This window comes from Lepidochelys kempii, chromosome 14, assembly GCF_965140265.1.
Source record: "Lepidochelys kempii isolate rLepKem1 chromosome 14, rLepKem1.hap2, whole genome shotgun sequence".
In the NCBI taxonomy this organism is placed as follows: domain Eukaryota; kingdom Metazoa; phylum Chordata; order Testudines; family Cheloniidae; genus Lepidochelys; species Lepidochelys kempii.
This window is the reverse complement of record NC_133269.1, coordinates 15,348,828-15,372,140: the sequence shown is the minus strand read 5'-3', so window position 1 is coordinate 15,372,140 and position 23,313 is coordinate 15,348,828. Positions and strand designations below refer to the sequence as shown.

The following is a 23,313-nucleotide window of genomic DNA, read 5'->3' as shown; positions in this document are numbered from 1 at the left end:
ACGTGGAGAAGGGTGAGAAAACAGACAGATATGATACCAGCCGAGAGGATGTGACAAGCATAGTGTTAGAACTCTCACACGTCCTCTTGAAATGAGACAATGCTGCATTTCTACACCCAATCTGAGTCTTCCAACTAGCACATTGTTTATTTTTTGTTTATTTATTTTATTTATTTATTTTTTTACAAGAGACCCCTATATGGCTCTTTGTGTTTGCTTCCTTTGCTTATGCACCAGCACCAGTATCTGTAGAAATGTTAGTTAACTGCTTGCCCTAAAGCCATGATTCTAGAAATGACACTTTACCAAGAGTACTTTCTAAAGCATTTTGATCAGCCATGTTAAAGCCATCCTAGGCTACAATATGCATCTAATAATTCAACTGCTTTCATACTGTGTGATCAAACAGCTTTAGAATCCAGTTTAATTAGAATGGGCATTTAAACTGAATTCAAACATTGTTTCCAAATTCCAACTGACAAGGGTTTAAGAAATGTGTAAATGGATTAGGCTGTTATTGTAGGTTTCCCCAAAGCACCCATCAATATGTTGTCTGAGACTACTACTGATACGCACCCATCCAAGCAAGTGGTATTTGAAGCAGGAATAATTAAATGATGCTGGTCACCTAATGTACTTTTGCTCCGAACTAACACCTCCTGGATTAGCACCACAGGCAAAAGCACACAATGGTTATACAGTCGTTTTCAAAACAGTCACATTTAGCGTATGGAAGTTCCAAAGAGTCACCTTTTAGAGATAATTTTAGGCAAAGTCCATGGATGACTCTGGCCTATAAAGTAGGGTCTTTGCCTCCTAACTAAGTGCACAAGGTCAAACGAGTTTTAAATGAGCAAGACAGCAGATTCCCACTGTTGCCGTGTTGGATAGAACTGGCTCATTTTAACCGATACACATGTACTATTAATGGTGGAGCGAAAGGATATAACGGGCCCCCCATCAGAATGATAAACTAGAAAGTGAGGGGTGGGGGCGAGAAAATGTCTTGTTGGCAGAGTTCAGTGGCCGAGTATAGGGACAGTGCCTTCACCAGCAGCTTAATGGGAATGAAAACTAAAGAGGTTCAGGGGACAGTAGAACCCATTTACAGTAGAACCTCAGAGTTACGAACTGACCGGTCAACCACACACCACATTTGGAACCAGAAGTACACAATCAGGCAGCAGCAGAGATCAAAATAAAAAAAAAAAAAGCAAATACAGCACAGTTCTGTGTTACATGTAAACTACTAAAATAAAAGGGAAAGCAGCATTTTTCTTCTGCATTGTAAAGTTTCAAAGTTGTATTAAGTCAATGTTCAGTGGTAAACTTTTGAATGAACCACCATAATGTTTTGTTCAGAGTTACGAACAATTTCCATTCCCAAGGTGTTCATAACGGAGGTTCTACTGTATAATCAAAAGCTGAACTCCGAGCTACTATTGGTCAAAACGTAATCAGATCTCTCCTCCTGGCCAACCATAATGTTTCCAGGTCATGTTGCTCTCCATTTATAACTAACAGCTTTGCAGCTTTCTAGCAGTACATAACAGCAGCCCCTCTGATTCCATTAGGGCTGTTTCACAAGTTCCCACTAGTGAGCGATACTCACCCTGCTCTGCCTTGACAGGCTCATCCATCCTTCTCTCCGCTGGTGGAACACGCAAACAGAACGCATAGACTGTGCCTCCATTGGTGCCTGCCCACAAGGAGGGGCAGTGGCGAGAACCTGGACCAGGTATAAAGCCCATGAGCAGGGTATCTTTCCAGGAACTTTCAAATGTGATGGAATGGTTCTACTGTCTGTATGCAAATGTATATGCTCACACTAACCCAAGCACATACGTGATGAGAGGGAAATTCAAATGTAGGATCAGTTTGGTATCTGATGCATCCCCAACAGGATTAAGAGGAACCACATCCTCTCCTCGTCAGGGTATTGACTTTTGGCAGCCAGAGGCGAAGAGACTATGAATGGTGTTTAAGGCCAAAGAAGCTTCATCCTATTTGAAAACCACATACTTCAAATTCTCCCCCAAGAAGGTGAACCTGTTTAGTCATGGATCAATCAGCAGCTGGTAGTGATCATACAGAACAGCTCTGCTCTCACTCATTTACTTTGGCTCTAGACTGAATAGTTTCAGTGCTACAGGGAGTACACGAAGGGAGTGCTGGGTCTATAATCTAGACGAACATAGTGCAGAGCGTGGCGGTGGCAAGCTCCTTCTACTCACTGTCTCTCAAAAAGGTGTCTGCGAAGTACAAGGTGCGCACAAAGCCAGTGAAGGAATCTTCTGCGGACCGCGCTTCGATCTTCCTCTGGATTGGAGCCAGTTCCATCTCCTGTAATGCATCTTGGTCAAACCTGGAATTCGCCTCTTGCACCTTCACATGAAGAACAGAGGGGATGAGGCAAGTTCTCTCAGACATAACATTTCTCTTTCCTCCTCAACAATCCCTTCTAGCATAGGAGAGGCAGCAAGTAGGGATTAACAGATGCTGGTAAATTAAGGTTACTTACTTGTAACCCAAGTTCTTCAAAATGGACTCTGCATATTCACACTAGCAGGATGTTCCAGCCCAGGCCTGTGCATCCCATAAGTGTGAATGTGCAGAGGCTATTCAGTCTACCTGAATCCTACAGAAAGATGAGAATTACATTTTCATTTCCTTAACTCCCTCCTGCATATTCAAAGAAATCTGCATTTCTCCAACACTGGCCACTTTTGCTAGTGCAATAGGCTGAGCAGAGGGAGCACTGGACTTTCATTTTTGCTTGTGTTGTTGTAGCTGTATTGGTCCCAGGATATGAAAGAAACCAGCTTGGGGAGGTAATATCTCATTAGATCAACTTCCTTTGGTGAAGTTTTATTGGACCAACCTCTATTGAGAAGACAAGCTATACAGCCCCTGAAATCCAACCACCAAATAGTGACCAAGCCAGCAGACAAGGGGGATGACATCATAGTCCTCAACCATGACAACTACATAAACAAGGCCAACTGACGACCCTGACACCACTTCCCATAAAGAACTCAAAGACAACCCCACACCACAATTCACATAGGATTTTAAGGATATCATCAAATCCTTCCCCAGACAACTCCAAGAGAAACACTATCACCTCATCCCCCATGAACACATGCCAGGGATCTTATACATGCCTCCCAAGAAACACAAACAAGGGAACCCAGGCAGACCCAACATATCTGGCCATGGCGCTCTTACTCAGGAAATATCAGGACTCATAGAAACCATCCTCAAACCACTCACCACACAAAGGGCCCGCTTCCTCCAGGACATAACCTATTTCTTCCACAAACACCACAACACCAACAAGCTCTCTCAGAACATCATATTGGCCAATGGATATCACTTCCCTATACACCAACGACCCTCATGACGACGACATCACTGTCTGCCTCAAATATCTACAAGAAAATGGACAACACTCAGATATCCACCCCAAACACATTGCCAGACTCATCCATTTCATCCTCACCCATAACAACTTTATATTCAACAAAAAACAATTTGTCCAAACCATGCAAACAGCCATGGGTACTAGGATGGTTCCCTAATATGCCAACCTCTTCATAGGCCATCTTGAGGAAGAATTTCTGGACCATGCTCCACAAAACCAGTGACAAACCTGAGATACATTGATGATATTTTCATCTGCTGGACAGATGACCTAAACTCCCTCAGATTTCCACCACAACTTGAACTACCACCACCCATCCATCAAACTCTGCAATCAAACCCGCACCAGCATCAACTTCCCGAGCACCACTATCAGCTTCAACAGAACCCTCTCGCAGATCCAGCAACCAATCCAGATATGCCAAGAAATCAATTATCTACAGCCAGGCACTCAGATACCACAGAATATGCTCTGAGGAGAATATCCAGGATATACATGTTAACACACTTAAAATCACCCTCACCAAACTTCTTTATCAGAGAAGTAGATCACACCATGGAACAGGGTAACCCTAATTCCCTGAGAGCACCTGCTTCAATTTAGAAAAAAAAAAGCCACTGACTGCACATCCCTAGTTATCACATACCACCCTATACTGGAACCCATATGGGGTATCAAATAATTGCCACTCATACTTGATGGGGACCACATCCTAAAAAAAAAAAATCTTTCTAAATCCCCTTTTCTGACCTTCAAACGACGCATCAGAAGCGAGCTCCCCACAGACCAGAATACACCAACTCAAACCAGTACCAGACACTGCCCTAACATAGGCAAAACCTGCAGTCTTATATTCACTGCTATAATGATCAATACCCCACAAAACACACCTTTCAAGATCCACAGTGCCTACACATGCCGTGCACCTTATCTGGTGAATCAAATGCGCCAACAACTATGTGGGTGAAACAAGACAATCACTATGCTCTCGAATGACCTCGGATAAAAGACAAAAATCATCATCATATCTGGGAGTGAATACTTTTCACAAAACGAACACTCCATATCTGGCCTCTCAGTCCAATTTGTCAAAGGAAACCTGCACAACACCTTAAAAGACAAGCCTGGAAGTTTAAATTCATAACTCTGCTGGACACCAAAAATCATGGACTCAGTAGCGAACCTGGCTTTCTATCTCATTACAACAATCTGTAACGCATTAACTCTTTGTTCCACGACTGCAGAAGTATTAATTGCGCATGTCATTTTGAATGGTTTCTTGCAACGTTAACTCCTTGTACTTAACAATCTGTTCCACCTTGCATTAGCTGTGACACTGATGATCTTTCCCAGACCTGAAGAAGAGCTCTGTGGAGCTTGAACAATTGTCCCTCTCACCAACAGAAACTGGTCCAATAAAAGCGATTACCTCAGTTACCTTGTCTCTCAAAGACATCAAGTAGTTACCTTTAGAGAGAGTCTTCCTCTCTAGAGGGGAATTTAACTTTGGGTATAAAGCCTCCCTCAATCTCCCCTGGAAGATTTCTCCTCCCCTACACTATCTCTTTATAGTGTAGGGGAGGAGAAAGGCAGTGGCAAGCAAGTGAAGGAAAATGCCCAACTTTGGTCCTTGACGAATTTCTGTATTTTATTAATATTTTTATTTCAACTCCGGACAGAGCGTTTTGCCAGATAAAGATCCAAAACAGAGTTAGTCAAGTGTTCTATATCTAAATAGTTACTCCTGGGGGAATTCTGCACCATGTGTGCGCATAATTAATGAGCCACGCATATTTTTTTTTATAAGCAAAAAAGAAACTGCAGTTCCACCTTTCACCCACCAGAAAGAGCTGTGGTGATAGAACAGAACAGGATGTCCCAGCAAGTAAGGGAAGAGAAAGACCCTGTCTTCTTCACAGTGCCTGTTAGGCCAGGTCAGGAGACAGGGGCTATCGGGAGACAGACAGTGTGGGGCTGCTGGGCAGGCGGGGAGGGGGGTGTGTGTTGTCAGATGGGCTCATAAGGGCTAGTCAGGAGGAGAGACTTGGGCAGGGGCTGAGCGGGAGTGAAGGTGCAGGGCCACATGGAGACAGGGGGTGACTGAATGGGGGCTCAGACACATGGGGACAGTGGGAGGGGGTACAGGACCACATAGAGATGGGTCAGGGTGTCTGAGTGGGGGTGGAGGAACACATGGGGACAGGGGGTGCAAGGACACATGGGGGTACAGGGACACATGTGCCTGACTGAATGGGAGAGGCTGGGGTTAGCCAGGGTCTGCATGGGGGAAGCTTCCTAACAATCCCTTCCCATCCCCCCCAAAAAACCTATTCCATACTTTTCCCACCCATACCAAACAATCCTCCAAGTTCACACCCAGCAATTACTTCCCTCTCCCTCAGCTCCTCCATTACCCCCAACTCCCCCCCAAGCTATTGCACTGCTTCTCAGGGGTGCAGAAAATATGGTTCCATATTGTAGTTTAAATTATTTATTACTCAGAGTTCTGTACTAATATATCTAGTAAGGAATCTATTTGTCAAAAAACATTTCCTGAATCTTTTTTTCTGTATTGTTACAGAAACACTTGCTGACTGGTATTTTGAAATAAATGACTGAAAATAACTGAAACTGGTGTGATTATACTGTGTTATTTTGACAAATAAAATACACAGATTTTTAATTTTTTTGGCACAGAATTCCCCCAGGAGTAAATAGTTACCAATGTTAGGAGTGACAAGACTGAGGCCGGATACACTACAGAGTTAGGTTGATGCAAGGCAGCTTACGTTGACCTAACTATGTATGTGTCTACACTAAAATTTCGCTCCCGCCGATGTAACTTCCCTGCTACGCCAACTTATCTTCACCTTCATGAGAGGCATAGAGTCAACGTCGATGTAATTAGGGTGACTCAGTATCAGTGTAGACACTGCATTGATTACATAGACTGTTACCAGCTTTCAACAACTATCCCACAACACCCCGTACTGACAGTACAATTGACACAGGGACTCCTGGTGAGGATGCGCACTGTCAACACTAGGAGCTAAGTGTAGAATGCACAATTACTGTGGCAGCTATATGCTGACCTAAGTTAAGTCAACTTAATTCTGCAGGCTTGCCCTGTGTGCAGGCCATTACGTCAAGCTGCAATTTGTACAGTAAGGGCAAGTCTACACTACAAAAATAAGTTGACCTGAGTTATGTCGACGTACAGCCACCGCAGAATTGAATTGGTTTTACACGTCCATACTTTGCTCTTTCTGCTCATAGTGCATGTCCTCACCAGGAGCGAGTGCACCAATTTAACTGCTAATGTGGGACATTCTGGGATGGTATCTGAAAGGCAGCAACAGTCGATATAACTGACACGACACTGACCCTGTTGACCCAACTACTTTGAGTTAAGCACTACACCTCTCATGAAGGTGGAGTAAAGTTGGTATAGTGGAGGAGTTACAACGGTGGGAGATACATTTTAGTGTAGTCGCTTACAGAGTTAGGTCAGAATAAGCGGTCTTACATTGACTTAACTCTGTAGTATAGACCAGACCTAAGACTGAAGATTAAGAACATCTGCATTACCCTGCTCTCCCCACCGTGTGGTCCAAGCAGGAGTTTACAGGGCTCAGGCTTAGGGCCTGTCTACACAGGGAAGTTAGTGTGCTTTAAATTCACACACTAGCTTACTGCACACAGACTCCCCACAAGTGCACACACTTACTGTGCATGAAGGGTGCCCTGAGGCAGTTTAGCTTAATACGACTCCAAAGTGTATTAAGTGAACACACACAAAGGCACTTCAGTGTGCAGCAAGAGTGTATACATGGGGAGTTAGTGCAGAATAGCTAGTGTGCACCAGCTCCTGTGAGCTTACCCATCATATAGACAAGCCCTTAGAGACAGACTGACTCACCTCCCCAGTGATCCCACCGCCAGCTCGCCGCTTCCTGCTAGACACCCTGCTTCTCCGGATCCGCCTGAACGACTGCCGGAGGGATTTCTTCAAGGACTTCACCCGAGACAAAGGGCCTTCCAAGGCCAGCTGGTCACTGGGATGCAACGTACATCTAAGACAAAAAAGAGATTTGGCAGGTGTGCTCAGTTGCTTTTCTGACCAGCTGGCTGGCAGTACGGGAGCAACTGGTAGCTAGGCATGTGAACTCTTACTAACAAGCACAGGAGAGACACTCATCCCAGCAGGAGAAGACTTTTCTCTATACCCATTGATCTCCATAAACCAGGAAATACCAACTCTTACTAGGACTGCCTGGAAGAGCTAGCCAGCCTGCTCCCATACCTCGGGAAGTACCCATATCATGCCAGAAAGGAAGAGACTTACTTGACAAAGACCAGTCGTTTCTGCTGGTGATCAAAGAGCCCAAAGCCATGGCTGGTACCAAAGGCCACGAGCTTCCATTCAGAGTGAAGGGCCAGTGACGTGACCACAGCAGGTGGTTGACACTGAACCAGGACAAATGGTTGGAAGCCAGGTTCAAATCGGACAGGTTCATCTCGGGCCTTTAGCCTCTCGTGACCTTTCCACTTATAGCCTTCTTGGTCCTGTAGTAAGTCTGCTTCAGCGTGGTCCACAACATGCTCCGACTCTTCATCGTTCAGTTCCATCACCAGTATCTGAGGGAACAGGAATAAGCTCAGAGGCTTTGTGCAATGCCCAGAGCTTTTAGACTCCACCTGATCTCTCGATGGCTTCAACATGCATACTTGTTTCCAGCATGACCACATGCCTCCCCATCTGACTCCTATGACAAACGGACACCCATTGGGCAAAGTTTCCATGAGAACTTTTGCCTCCCATTTTAAAAATTTCTTAATTTGATTAATTATGTTGGCAGCATGACATTCTAGCTACCAAATTTGGTTACTTCAAATCAAACCATCCTAACTCATTCAGTGCTTCCTAAGAAGAGGAGAGGGCTTGGGGGACAAAGCAAAGCACAGGCGCTCATGGTCAGTTTACATGAGAGGAGACACGTTATGTCTTCACGGAAGGAGGATTGTAGCACAGGCTAATGGAAACATTATACAGACACCAAAATGGGGTCTTCTGTCACAGCAATAACACAGGCTCTTGCAAGGAACAGGAACAAGGGAGACAGCAGAGGTAGTTTACCTTTTTTGGCTGAAATACGTAAGGATCATGGGTGTCAGTCACAGAAAAGGGTTACAACAGCATCAAGCTCTGAGAACAGGGAGGGCAAAGAACCATCAGCCCCTGCTGCAGTTGCACTAGATAGCGAGAAAGCCTCAGGCCGGTTGCCTCCCCAAAGGCTCCCCAGAGGCACAGCAATACCTCCTCCTGTCAGCAGGATTGCGAACTGACCCAGCCACTTTAAATGGTCTCCAAGCTTCTCCGTTATATGAATGTTGCAAGGTGGTGCCACTTACTGATTAGGCACCAGCAACACCAGGATCCAACTGGCTAGCTAGCAGGCAGTGTGCCTGCACAAAATGCAAATAGCGAAGGCGTACAGACAACAGGCAGAGACAATCAGGGGGAAAGTTTTAAAAAGCTGAAGCATAAAAACCCAGGTAGCTGGCAACTACCTCAGGGCTGAAGGGTCAAATCAGACAGAAGGGGGAGAATACAGTATAGACAAGAAGGAGCTGACAGATAGGGGGACCTTCCACAAAATGGCTCTATTTACAGAGTGAAGAAAACTCACCCCCAGAGGGGAATCAATTTTGTCCTCCATTTCTAGTTTGTGTTGTATTTCCTATGCTAGTCAAGAAGCACTCTTAAAAGCAGACCACCAAAAAATCAGTTTTACAGTTTCAGTACCTGCCCTGCCGTACCAGCTACGGTCAGATAGCCGCTGTATTTACACAGGTAAATCTTCTGGATCCCGAGCCTGGGGTCATCGCTGTAAGGGTCAAAGGAACCAACCTGGTGGATGGAATGTAAAGAGGTCACATCAACACAAGCTGGCCTTAGCACTGCAGCTGCAAAGTGGATAGGCAACAACAGTAGGAATGCAAACTCTCTAGGTTCAGAAAGTTTACCTGAGTGACTGCCATCTCACCTTACGCAGCGGAGGCCATTCATCCTCACCCAGCGGGTTCATGTTGTCATTGGGATCTGCGTCTGTGAGGAAGACCCTCACAGTGCTCAGCTTATAAAGGAGGCGCAAGCAAACACCTGAAGCATCCCAAAACCGCACAGTGCCATCCTCGTGCCTGATGGGGAAGAGTCAGAAACAAGTCATTCACTAATAGCTGTCGCAGCATGGGGAGAGAGCAGGAGGGAAAGAGACAGAAAGAGAAAGCAGAATCCCCCCTTCTAAGAGACCAGCTATTTTAAAGACAGGAGGCACAACCTGAGACATACATGCTAAGGTGTGAAAGCAGTCCTTTTACACATCCCTGAATCCTAGGGAGAATTTTAGTTTGCACTCCTACTGGGTTTTATGAAGCTGATGTTGTAAAATAAAAGGATTTAAGAACACTGACAGAGCCAGAAATAGGAAAGGAATATTACCTTCAGTTCACCTCCATCCCCTTACTCCTAGCCCGTAGCAACAACAACATTCTGAGTCATGGGTGACTGCTCTGCTAATGCAACTTTGATCTTTCCTGCAGCACCCCTGCACCTCTAAGAAGAGCTAGTTGTGTCAAGAATCCCGACACTGAAAATCCTATAGAATTACCTGGCAGGGATGTTTGAAAAGTGTTGTGAAATTCCAGATGAAAAGCAGTAGAGGGGCAGACTTCTTGTACAACATGGACAGGGAAATTATCTCATTCTAGCATCCAGTGTAACATCAGAAACTGAAATGTCTAGACCATACGGGTCTGATTGTGCTCATTTGTATCAATTATGTAAAACTGCTGCAACTCCCATAGAGTTATTCTTGATTTATACTGGTGAGGGTGAGACACACTCCTGCAGATATATTGTTCCCGCTGAACTGGCATAATTTGTCTTGACTGTTTGACTAATTCCAGTGTTGAAATTTAGACCATCTTGGGAAGGGTCAATAGTTTTTTCACGATGATCAAAGACAGGATGACTTCCTGTCATAAAAGTTATGGCTTAACTGCTCTGACACGTTATAGGTCACTAGCTTTAAAAATCAGCAGTCCAGCTTCAAGAAGTGGTGACCTACTCTCTGCAGAAGAGAGCTCAGGAGTCAAGTCTATTCATGTGACACTTATGACAGGAACACACGCAATTCAAAAATGGGTAAATACTGGGCAGGAAGCCTTGATTTTCATCAGTTTAAGCACTTACCCTGTAAGGAGCAGGTCCCTCTGGGGAGGATCTGGAGCCAGGTTGGTGCCACCATCTATCAGCCAGGGCTAAAAAGAAAACACTCTTGAAGACCACACCATGACTGTCTGTGAAATGAGAGTGCAACAGAGCATGCCATAGAGAGGGAGGAGAACAGGAAAGCATGAGCTACAAGGAAAGAGCATCTGTCTGTGCGTATTCTGTTAGCCTTTGTTTGGATTAAGATTAGATGTACTAGTTCTGATCTCATCAGTTGTACTTTCTTGGTTAGGAGTTGTTATATTCAAGTTTCCTCTTTAAGGAGCTGCTCTGGCTGACAGCTGCTGGTTTAGAAGCAGCTTTGCTTGCTAGCACTGCCTGCTGGAAACAATCTGAGCTGGAGATCACTTTTACTAAGAGCTGCTGAAAGCTGGAGAACTAAGTATTTTGAATTCCAAATAGTTGTCTTCACTAAGTCGGTGGTCTTTTGGGAGCAGGACTTCTTAGTACTGCCACCAACCACAACAGTGCTTCACTTGGCATTCTGCAGCCAGCCGGGCAGAAAAGATACCTACTGAGTATGTTATAATGTTCTTATGTGCATGTGAATGGGTGCATGCTTAAAGCTGCCGTACCATATTTGAGTAATGAGAGTTCTGTTTGCTTCCAGCGCTGATCACCCTCTCCCACAGTTTCAGTGGGATATTGGAGACGTGGTGTGAACAGGTGATGGCTGAGCAGTGGAGAGATGCCAGGTACGGAGGATGGACTGCTGGCCAGCCTGCACTCTTTAGGTCTATTACCACCAGCTCTTCTTCGGCTAGCACCACCATAGCAGAGGGGTCATCAAACTCTGTGCAAAGAAAATTCATTGAAACTATTCAACTGGCTTATTCACTGGGTTTTGATAGTGCTTTGATAAGATGATGCACCTAGTGCTTTAATCACAAAATTAGCTACATATGCTCTAACAGTAGAAATACGCTTCCTATAGAATAGGTATGAAAATATATTCCCATGAAGCTTCTCCCCACAAACATGATTGTGAACAGCAGTAAATAAATACTCCTCAACTATTTTTGGACTAACCTGCATATTTAGCCAGAAACTCGAAACAACAGCTCTCAACAAGTGTGACAAAACCTCAGCAGCATTAATAGAAAGTCCTGCAGAGGGTCAGCCACATTGTTGACCAAATCTGACTCCTAATGTCATTTGGGTACATCTAGACTGCAATAAAAGACCTGTGGCTGTACCTGGGTCAGCTGACTCGGGCCCATGGGGCTCAGGCTGTGGGGCTAAAATTTCACTGGAGACATTCAGGCCCTGGCTCTGAGACCCTCCCGCTTTGCAGGGTCTCAGAGCCTATGCTCCATCCCCAGCCTGAACAGCTATACTGCTATCTTTAGCCCCACAGTCCGTGAGCCCAAGTCAACTGACCCAAGCTCTGAGACTCAGTGGCGTGGATTTTTTTATTGCAGTGTAGATATACCCAAGAGGCCTTTGACCTACAGTTAGCTAATAATGGCTGGGATGGATGGGTATGTATTCACCCCGGCAATGACTGTTTCAGTGCTCTGTTAAGACCTCAGTCCCTCAAGGCTAAGCTGCTTAAAAGCAGTAATGCAGCAGGTTCTGGGAAATGCTGTGCTACTTGGAATTGACAAATGTTTACATTTCAGCTCTCAGACATCTGAAGCTTCCCTGCTTCTGGTGTGCTGTGCCATCTGCAATGCTTGAAAAGAACATTTCTATACCTGTAACAGCACTACAATTATCAATTACGTACAAAAAGCCGTTAATGCAACCACAAAGCTGAGACTTATAGAATTCCGTATTACTGTATATGGTATTAACACTTAAAAGCTCAACCAGAATTTTGCTCAGGAGGGGGCTCAGATTACTGGCAGCCCCAAACGTGAGTGGCAATGCGACCCTGCGCACCAGGACCACAACACCACTTACTCAACTTTGGCCTGGACAGCCCGTCATCAGGACAGGGGGCTGGCTAGGCCAAATCTGAATGAGTGGCATTGCATCCTGGTGCACAGGGTCACAATGCCACTCACTTAAGTAGGGGCTAGACAGCACTCCCATCTCGTCATGGGCCCTCTGCGCCCCTCTCCCTTCACTGCACCCTGATATTCATGCTTTTACATATGTTGCAAGGCAGCCATGTTACTGATGGGAAAACCAAAGTTGGGCTCTACCCATATCTAAATTATTTATTAATGCCGGTTTTTCAGCTCTTTAAAGAGCATCATATAAAAACTACATAAGTGCACTTTATTTTAGTGGAAAATCTAACAAAGTGAACACAGCTGCATTCACATCAACGCAGCCCACTTATCATACCCCAAACAGCTCTCCTTGGCCATCTCTCTGCTCACAACTCTATTTGGATTAGTTTTCCACCATTAATTCACCTCCTGCTCACTTGTCTGACCATCTGAAGTATAAGACTCACAAGTAACAAAATCTCCTAAACAAACCCTACAAGATACTCAGTGTATTAATATTTGCTTTAAGTGCATTATTTCTCTACCTCACACTGGGTTAGGAGTCAGGTGATCTGGGTTGTACTTCTGGCTCTGGCCTGCTGAACAACCCTAGTCTAGTCACTTCTGTGACTCAGTTTCTCCATATATAAAGTGGTGGTGGGGATACGATATAGCTAAAAGAACTAAGTGTTTTGTTATTTTGCTCCTCAGTCTGCTGTCCTTCACTGTGCCTAATTGAGATAAACTCTGCAGGGCAACAACCCAGTCTCTTGTACATCCATAGAGCACCATGCAGCTATAAGCACTATATAAATATAGTGGGCACTGCACCTTGGTACAGCATTAATAGTATGGACAGTACACTGTAGATGCACAGTCTAACAGTACAGGCAATAGTGTGTTACGCATGTGTCTCCCATCCATCCACCCACTAACAGCTGGAAACAAACAGGAATATCCAATCTGCACGTTTATTTTTTTTAAAAGTATTCTCAGTCTGAAGATGGGGGAAGGGAAAGAGCTGCCTACTAGAATCATGCTGCTATACACAAGCTTCACACTCATTCATTCAAGTGGCTTTGGGATATAGCCACCCCTCGCTACTTCCATCATGAAGAACACTCTAAGGGGCACGTAAGGTGAGCTGGGCAGATCCACTAGTATTAGGCACTCAGCCACAAGGAAGCTTGCTGACCACAGACACGACATTTAGTTGTAAATAACTTCCTGGTCTGAAGTGCTGCAGCTACAGCTTCCTCTAACAGCTCCTGCGTGCACACATTAGAAACACAGGCAAACTGGATTGCTCAATTCTTGGGCAGTACAAGCTTGGTAGCTTGTAGTTATTTCAGGCTAAAGCCTCTTAATTCACATCCAGGAATTGTGTTTAGAAGTGTCAAGTGTGATCATAAAACTCTGATCATTCCAACTTCAAATATATTCTCTTGTCAGCATCTCAGAGCCAACACTTGCAAGGTTAAAAAAAATTGGCTCATGTGCTTCTATAGGATGTATAAAGGAGGACTGAAAGCTTGTCTTTTAAAATAAGAAATTCAGGTCTTGTCTATCCTGGAAGACACTGTAACCTTATCTGTAATAGGTAGTTAGTGTCAACAAGGTTATAGTGACAAATATCTTTCCTGCTTTCATCATACATCATAAAGAAGCAAATAAAGTCCAACTGAAAAAAATCCTTTAAAGTCATGGAAACAGCTACAGTGTTTAGTTTCCAAACTAGATGTCTGCTTCTCCAAGACATCTATCTATTAAAACTGGAAGTCTTCTCTGTATTATAGACCACCATAAACTGAAAAAGCAAGGCTAAATAGCACATGACAGGAGAGAGTTGCTCACAGAACCCCCGAGGCACTTAGTTTTGCAATTCACTCAACCATTTTTATTTTTTTTTAAACAGTGTATTTCTGTAACTTAAAATAACTAAGTTGACATCTGTTCTGAAGGCGAGATCAGTAGCAATAGTGAAATGGGCAGGAGAACCAGAAAGGTTTTGGGGGAAAAAAAAAAGAGTCAGGTGGGGGCTGGATCATTGACACATTCAGATCTGATGGATAAAGAGAGGAAGTGATTCCAGGTATTGCAAACTTAGGTAGCAAAGGCTCCACATTGCTAGCAGGAAAAGGAGACGCTATGGGACATGCTGATCGGGAGCTGGTGGAACAAATACGATTGAGTCATTTCTAAGCTGTATAAAAAAATGTGAACATTTGTGTTGGCCAGCAGAGAATTAATCAAATGCTTTGTATACCAACCCTTAGTTGTAACCTTACCCTTTGTTCATATGCTACATGGAGCCTCATGTCATAAACCCAGACACTAATTAAGAAAGCTACTCACTCCCAGTCTGAGATTGTTTTTTTTTAATTACAGTCCCCTTTGACGCGCTGTCTCTTAATAGAAATATTCAGAACTGGATCTTGTAACTTAATCATGCTCCATGTCCAGCCTTGCTCTGTTTCCATGAGCTGATAAGAGCATGAACAATAATACAACAAGTGGGTTTTAGTGGGTGCTTACGAAGTTTATAGCTGATCCATCACTGCTGCCAGTATTTCACACTTCACTTATAAATTGCATCTTGAGACATTTAAAATGATACAAAACAACCCAACACAAGCAAAACAGTGCTTTGCATCTAAGCTGCTACTTGTCATGTCCAGAATCTCCACCCATAGAGCAACTCCAGGCTGCCCCTGACTCTTCAGAAGAGAAGGGGCACCTTGTCAACACATACCTGCAGCAGGATCTGCATTGCAGATAACAAAGAAGTCTATCACCCGCGATGTAAAGTCAAAGGCAGTCTGCTGGCTGCCATGGATGACAGAGATACTGTGCCGGTCACCATAGCTAGCCCGGGGCATCCCTCCTTGGAATATAATGTAAGGTAGCCTTAAAAACAAAGACACACAACGTTTGTGCTCTCTTTAGAGTCCATCTATTTCACCAAAAACTTATTAACTGAGAAAGTTTAAGGCCCCAACGTTTGACAAAGGCTCCCTACAGTGTTACTCAAAAGGGGCTACATGTGAGAGACCAGTGTAGTCAGCAACGGATTACAAGAAAACTTGTGCTTTCCCACCCCCAACCCCTTTATTATCTTAAGCATCTCTTGTAAACAGTAGGTGGGAGGGAAATGAATAAACGAGACCTACCCATTCTTTGTCGTCTGCCAATAAATCTTGGAAATGGCCTTGCAAGGGAAAGGACCTAGGATGACAGATTTACAAAGTTACCACAATTGTAAGATGCATCTTCCATTAGGTGGCGTTCATATTTCTAGCAAGGGGAAGCAGAGTGGAAATTGAAGGCCCTTTTTAATTATTCTGCTTAATAGTGACAAAAGTGCCAAATACATGGTAGGGCCACATGAGCTGAATAGTATGTGGAGCAGTGGCACCTCACTGTGCTGAACTCAGAGAAGCAGTACTTTCTCTAGGAGATGCCATTTCTCGTAGTATTATTCAGTGCGAAGAAGGCTAAGGCCAAAGGGTAGCTGACTTGTATTGCTGTCAGTAATGCAGTTCTGGTTACTATCACCTCTGCATTAACTAGAAGTGCCTCAATTTCCAGCACTCTCTTCTGGTTAACGCAGGGGTGATAGTAAGCTCTAAAGGCCAGATCAGGCCAATATGGAGGCCTCCATATGGCAAAAGGAAGAAGTCATCCTCTTTTGAGGAGTTTCAGCCAACAAGAGGCATCACTTCCTCTTTAGCACTGAAGTAACAGACCAGAGAAGAAATTCAACTAGCTGGTAACTGGATTGGCTGGCTATATGGATACTTAGGGCAGCTTGCTATTACATAAGTATAAATGTATATATGTATAAAAGCCTGTGTAACTTCCTGCTCTGGGTACAGGATTTGAGATTCTAGTCTCCCTGTACCTTTTTGAAGCTTCAAATAAACTTTTCTGCTTCTCCACCCCGTTGTAATTATTGAGTGAAGCACACCGGGTAACGAACCCCTGCTGTTGTTTTGCCTCTTGGCACTGCGTGCCGGCAACAAGCTGGACACCTGACTCAGAACAAGGAATAAAACTGAATCCCTAGCTCCTTTCCCAATCATGTGAGCTATGCTTCTGTACGCAGATTTTTACCTCCTGCTCATCTATGCTCAGTACAGACATTCAGTTAGACATCCTTGCTTCAGCAGAGTTCAAAGCCAAAGCAAACTGGATTTAAGAGACCCCTTTGAGTTAAGATGTTTAATGCCCATTGGGGCAACAGCTCTGCATTGCGCTGCCATGACTACACACCAGGGGAGAGCTTGTCTCCGAGATCCCAGAGGGGCTTGAAGCGACTTTGAATTTAAGAGCAGTTCAACAAAAGCAGTTTAAGCCTCAGCACAGAAGCAGTTTGTTTCTATCACACATATACTGACCATAAGGCACTTTGCTTTCCAGGGGCTCAGGCTGCCTGTTATCATTGGATACTGGCCACTGGGCATAACTTCCATCATAATGGCAGCTAATGATTTGACGGCCATCCTTCTGCCAAAAGAGGTTCTCCAGTTGCTAGGGAGGAAGAGACACAGAATGACCGACATCCAGAGAATCTTTAACCCTTCTAGAACCGGAATATACATTCATAAGAGCGAAATAACGGAGTTGGCTCTCCCTGTACCTCCTGGATCTATTTCTTCAGAGAACCCTGGAGAGAGGAGGGCTCACCTTGCTCATGCCCAATGATTTCAGCCCTCATTAATACCTGACTGCCCAGGAAGTGGTGCGACACTCTTTTGTTATGCACGTCCCAGAGGACAATGAGGCCCCTGCTGTATCCAATCAGAATCTGGCCAGGGTTCCTGGGATGCTCCCGTAAGGCTTCAACCAATTCAAACGACCGCCTGTTAAGATAGTCTTCTGGCACCCTGGGCAAAATGCGGAGAAAAATTAATCCACGTGCACCTGCCTATGACAGCCACATTGACAGCGTAAGTATGGGAGAGAAACATGCTGGGAAGGACAGGGAAGGTGAAACTCTTAGAAGGGTGAGAACAAGCATGGCATCTTTTAAAACTCAGCCAAGATCCTTACGATTTGCAGGGCATTAAGCAAGGAAACTACTGTGGAGACTCTAAAAGAGAGGACCTCCTTGCCCAGTCCCACCATCAGAAGGGGAAATCAGATGCCTGTGATGAAATCTACAGCAGGAAGCCCACAAAGCGGGGAGTAGAAAGGATGTGAGCTATCTCCCTCTCCAGTCCCACTGACAAGGGCAGGGAAAGAGCGGAGAGGAGAGCCACAGGCAGTGGGATGAAGCTGACACGAGCCTGTTGCCAACCGTTTGTGCTTACAGCCAGCACTGGAAGCAATGCATTCCACAAAATGTGTTTTTTGGTGAGACTCCCACCTCAAAAGGTTACAGGTACATAAGGAATCAGGGCAAAATTTTCTAAAGCATCCAAAGCACCGTAGGAACCTTGGGCATTTTTGAAAATGTTACCCTGAGTTTCTGTAGACATAGGAAAGAGGTAGCAACTTTGCCCATCGCCCATATAAAAAATTAAATGCCTTGTTAAACATTCTGGAACCTTAAATTAATTTAATATTTGTTGGCGAGACTTGGATACATAATCATGAGTAAGGGTACAATTATGTCACTGAGGTTGCAGAAGTGACAGAATCCATGACATTGGAGCACTGCAGCAGTGGCTGGGAGACCCTGGTGCTCCCCAGCCTCACAGGGCAGTGGAGGATCTCCCCTCCCTCCCCCCCAAGCTCCCAGCCGCTGCTGATGGCAGGGGATCCCCCCGCAGCTCCTCACCCCTTGCAGGAGTTGGGGGGCCACAGCTCCCAGCCACTGCATGCAACGGGACAGGGTGCCGGACCCTCCTGCCTCCTCATTTTGTCAGGAATGTTTTTACTAAAAGTCAGGGACCGGTCATGGCTTCTGTGAATTTTTGTTTATTGCCCATGACCGGTCCATGACTTTTACTAAAAATATCCATGACAAAATTGTACCCTTAATCATGAGGGACTGAGCACTAGATGAGACAGGCACAGCATTTGCAGACCTACTGCATGCTTCCCCTAAATAGTTCTGCAATGTTCTACAGCACCTCTGCTATAACTGTCTTGGGTTATTCCTGTCCAGAGAATACCATCTGTATAACGCAGACAAACTAGGGCCCAGAGTAAGGATTTGTCTCTCCAACACCATCCAACATTTGCAGCCTGTAACATTTAATATAAGTTAGGCTCCAGTGTACAAACTGGAATAAAAAATTGGTTAAGTGCAACACACAAACTTTTCCCTTCTGTCATGTCTATACATGACCAATCCCATTGGTCAATATACCCATTTGCTCACCGCTGCAGCACTGCCTCAGAGGTGATGGTCCTATCCTCTAACAGTCTGAAGGACGGGAGCTCTACCACAAAGACATTGCCACTCTCAGTGCCAAGGTACAGAACTTCCCGTGATGAATGTGGAAGGACAACCGTTATCTGGGTGGCACTTGGAGGAGATCTGTGAATGCAAAAAGAAACCAGTTAACTGCCTGTGAAGGAGATCAGTTCTAGAGAGAAGCAGCTACGGTATTCATTTAAACAGCTCCATAGAGCCTCAGATGAAAGCTGACCCCTGCTTTACCCATAAGCCATTTGCAAGAGATTCAGTAAGCATTTTGCTGGACAAATGGAGCTTTGAGCCAGGATCTTGGTTTTTTTGGAAGCAGAACACCAGCTTTAAAATAAACCTAAAAATAATCCAGAAATGCATTGATAGAGAGCGGTGTGTGTTAGTCACTATTAAGGGGAAACTCATCTAACTACCCACAGGAGCAGAAATAAATAAGTTGTCCAGAAACTGGAAAAAGTTAAACTAGAAATACTGGAATATTTTAAACTGTGGTTTAAATGATTTAGTTAAATCTGTGGACAGACTTACTGATGTAAGAGTAGTTACAGGGGTAAGCTCAACATATATGTCAGGTTTAAATTGATTTGAGTGAGTATACAGAGTTGCACAGATTTAAACTAAATGTATTTTAAAAATAGGCCTTTAAATTGGTGCACCTTTGTATTCAGATGAGGCCTCATTCAAATCCTGTTGACGCCAATGGAAAACACCCCTATTGACTTCAGTCGAAAGGTGGATTGGGCCCTAAATCAGGGCACTGTGAACTAAGCCATGTCAGAGTGCACTTCATAAACTGCTGTGTGGGTGGCACAGGAAGGAGAGAAAGAGCAATATTAGAGCACAATACCCAGGAGGCCCCCGAAGTGTGAAGCGTTGCTCCTCCTGCAGCTCAGATGCCCCACTATGCTGCTTCAGGCTCCAGAGATGCAAGCTGTTATCATCCAGCAGTGTCACCAGCTGGCACTAAAATCAAGAGACATGATCATAAAGAAAGCAACCTATTTAAAAGCAGTATACTAAATCAAGCAATAAACCACTGCTGTTCGGGGATTACCTCAGTTAATCCAGGATTCAGGAACCGGTCGCACAGAGCAGCGGGCTTACAGTTATATTCAGCAGAATTCTGCTGACTCAGGCAGTAAGGGACTGCGGGACTACACAGAATGGCGTGCAGGCTTAAAAGCATTTATTGTCTGCTTCTTATCCAATCTACCAGCAGGGAGGGATGAGGGTCTGATCCTCTGAAGGATGCAATATTAGCTGCACTTTCATCAATTGGTAAATCCCACACTCTGCTACCTATTTCAGAGAGCTATGTTGTAGCTAGCACACAGTATTTACTTCCTTCATGGTTTGCTGAGGTGGGTACACACCCCTCCACACCCCTGCTTTGGGAGTTGCTGGTGTATTCCACTTCACCACTCATCCTGCATTCTTTGCGTCCAACTTCATTCTCAAGGGTGGTGCCACAGACTCCTTTTATGAGCCCAGCCCTGCCAGTTGTAATTCAAATGAAGCATTTTTTGCCTGCTGAAGCCACACCTGGTACAACATGCAATACTCCCCCATGGGAGTTTCAGTTTATACCATTAAATTTTGCGTGGTTTACTATCTAGAGAATTCACACCCTCTCATATACAACACTGCTCTCCCCAAATGGGTGAGTCAGACAGTGAAAAGAAAAGGAGTACTTGTGGCACGCTGGTCTACTAATTAGTCAGGTTGCGGGCGGGGGGAGGGAGGGGAACGGGGAGGAAGGCAGTTAGAAAGCCAACAGGCATCTGGGGAATTTTATCTTCCCATTTTTAGTTAGTGGTGAAGCCATACTATGCAAGAGCAAAGGAAGGAAGCTTAAAAGTGGCTAGGTTAGCCAAAGCATGTCAGGCCAAAGAATGATGAAACCTGCTGAACAGCAGCTGCTGTGTCACCTGGCGAGCACTACATAGCACAGAGGAAAAGGGATATACCACCACTACAGGAATGCAGGTTGCAATACAAAAGGAAGCCCTTTCAGACAGCCTCTTGCAACAGCAACTATCCTAATCCTGACAGGTTTCAGAGTAACAGCCGTGTTAGTCTGTATTCACAAAAAGATAAGGAGTACTTGTGGCACCTTAGAGACTAACCAGTTTATTTGAGCATAAGCTTTCGTGAGCTACAGCTCACTTCATCGGATGCAGTGCATCCGATGAAGTGAGCTGTAGCTCACGAAAGCTTATGCTCAAATTGGTTAGTCTCTAAGGTGCCACAAGTACTCCTTTTCTTTATCCTAATCCTGTTGCCACTACCACCAGGTGCTTTCTGAGCTCAATTAAAGGTGCTCTCTCTATGTTTATGACTAACATCTTCACGACAATGGGTGCAATTTACAGCACAACGAACAACACTGCGGAGGCCTGTCACAGACCCAGCATTTCTAGGACACAGACATTACACAGCCCAAAAGGATTCTAGAACTCAGGGCTTGGAGGTGAGTCCATCCATCCTCCATTTCCAAGTCAATGGGTTTTCAAAGGTGCTCACACACACACACAGTAACTGAGGTATATGAATTCCACTCACCTGGCCGGGAATAAAGTGTATCTGCATGACGGTATTATTCTCTTCATGTAAACCCATAAACTCCACCCCAGGAGCACCATATCTGAAATGTTTGTTGAGGATCAACAGTATTAAAGATCACCCACAGCTACAATCACCTGAGGAGCAGTTGCTAGCAAATGAGATGAGATTTAGTTAGAAACCGAGTGGAATCAGTGGTGATCATAGATTCCTTTGAATCCATACATGCCTAGTTCAAGTTTAGTGTGCACACAACAATGGAAAGCAAGTACAGGAGTTTTTATTTGGTAGTTTGGGGGAGATGTAGAAAGGGTGGCTGCACCCAGCTTTCTCTAAAGGTTGTTAGTGGTTTCCCACACACTTCAATCCCTGCTTAACCAATCTGTAACCAGGAGACAGATGGCCAACGCCTTCCTGCAGAGCTCAGCCTCTCTGAACACAAACAGTGCTGGAAATGATTAAGCAAGCAGACAGCTCTAACTTTTCCTTTCTGGGTTGGAGTGAACGCCTCTTTCATTCCAAACTCAGCTGGCCTTGTGTCATGGGAACCGCCTCTCAATGCCTTTGTGTATACACAATACACGCTATCCTGGGACTGGACAAACAACTGCCTTCAACAGTTTTACTTCTGGCCCAACATTAGGGGACTTTAATCCAGGAAGCAGAATGTCTTCATGGCAAATTTCAACCTTTGAGATGGTATTCATTAAAAAAAAATAGTCTCCCTCTCCCACTTTACAGTATTAAGATAGCCTTGGAGTTTACAATAAGGGACAATTTGGTTTTAAGGCCAGAAAGGATCATTATGCTCATCTAGTCTGATCCTCCACATACGATCTTACTTGCTAAAAGGAATTTGTTGTATGCAGTGTTATTGTAATCCTGTTGGTCCCAGGATATTAGAGAGGCAAGGTGGGCGAGGGAATATCTTTTATTGGGCCAACTTCTGTCGGTGAGAGAGACAAGCTTTTGAGTTTACACAGAGCTCATCTTCAGGTCTGACCAATAAAAGATATTACCTCACCCATTTTCTCTCTCTAAAAGGAATCAGATCACTTCACCCGCTTTTACTGCTTCCATATAATACATACAAATGTTAAATGCATTATATGAACACAATTACATATAAAACTGGATAAGGGAAAACAAGATTCATTAGTCATGTTCCATGTACTTTGCTCATTTCTGAAGATCATATATTCCACTACAGACAAAAATAAGGTGAAAAATTAAGCAAGAGTAATTAACCATCTCTCTAAAAGCAGTGCTAGAGCTCAAACAGAAGGGTTACTGAGGTTACTGGGTGAGGTTCTTTGCTTTGTTTGTGGGATAAAACTCCAGACAATCTGAGAATCCAGCCTGACACTGCAAGTTCTAAATCACATGTGTAGAAAGGATACAGTTTGATGGCTCCTGATCTGGTCCCGATAGCCATAAGATGGAGAGAGGGGCTATATCCCAATGCACTGGGCTGGTGAGGAAATCCATGTTCTACAGTCTGGTGAAAACAAAAAACACCTCAAGAACATGTAGTGTCATGGGCATTGTGCATCATACATGGACAGAAAAGCCAGAAATTAAATATGGTTTAGTTGTTTCAAATATAGCAGGTTCAAAGATAATGTTTTAAGTCAAAATATGCTCCAACAGAAGTTTGATTGTCTCAGCTCAGCTCTGTCAATAACCATCAAATCTACTTACCAAGATCTCCTGG

At 44.4% G+C, this 23,313-nt stretch overlaps 1 protein-coding gene across 4 annotated transcripts in view; it reads right to left on the bottom strand.

Annotated features, from left to right (window-relative positions):
• The window catches only part of LLGL2 (LLGL scribble cell polarity complex component 2), a 62,675-nt gene that overhangs the window by 7,468 nt on the left and 31,894 nt on the right, over nt 1-23,313 (bottom strand). For 3 of the 4 annotated variants that reach the window (XM_073312132.1, XM_073312131.1, XM_073312133.1), the window contains 16 exons: nt 23,000-23,097; nt 21,600-21,681; nt 19,885-20,000; nt 18,987-19,145; nt 17,382-17,544; nt 17,056-17,188; nt 15,829-15,883; nt 15,411-15,565; nt 11,294-11,511; nt 10,680-10,747; nt 9,472-9,625; nt 9,231-9,335; nt 7,770-8,062; nt 7,344-7,497; nt 2,235-2,385; nt 1,613-1,729 (listed from right to left, as the gene is read on the bottom strand). In XM_073312132.1, the coding sequence (XP_073168233.1) occupies nt 1,613-1,729; nt 2,235-2,385; nt 7,344-7,497; nt 7,770-8,062; nt 9,231-9,335; nt 9,472-9,625; nt 10,680-10,747; nt 11,294-11,511; nt 15,411-15,565; nt 15,829-15,883; nt 17,056-17,188; nt 17,382-17,544; nt 18,987-19,145; nt 19,885-20,000; nt 21,600-21,681; nt 23,000-23,097 (2,221 nt within the window). The remainder of the gene's footprint in view (nt 1-1,612; nt 1,730-2,234; nt 2,386-7,343; nt 7,498-7,769; nt 8,063-9,230; nt 9,336-9,471; nt 9,626-10,679; nt 10,748-11,293; nt 11,512-15,410; nt 15,566-15,828; nt 15,884-17,055; nt 17,189-17,381; nt 17,545-18,986; nt 19,146-19,884; nt 20,001-21,599; nt 21,682-22,999; nt 23,098-23,313) is intronic. The other variant, XM_073312134.1, reaches the window with a different exon arrangement.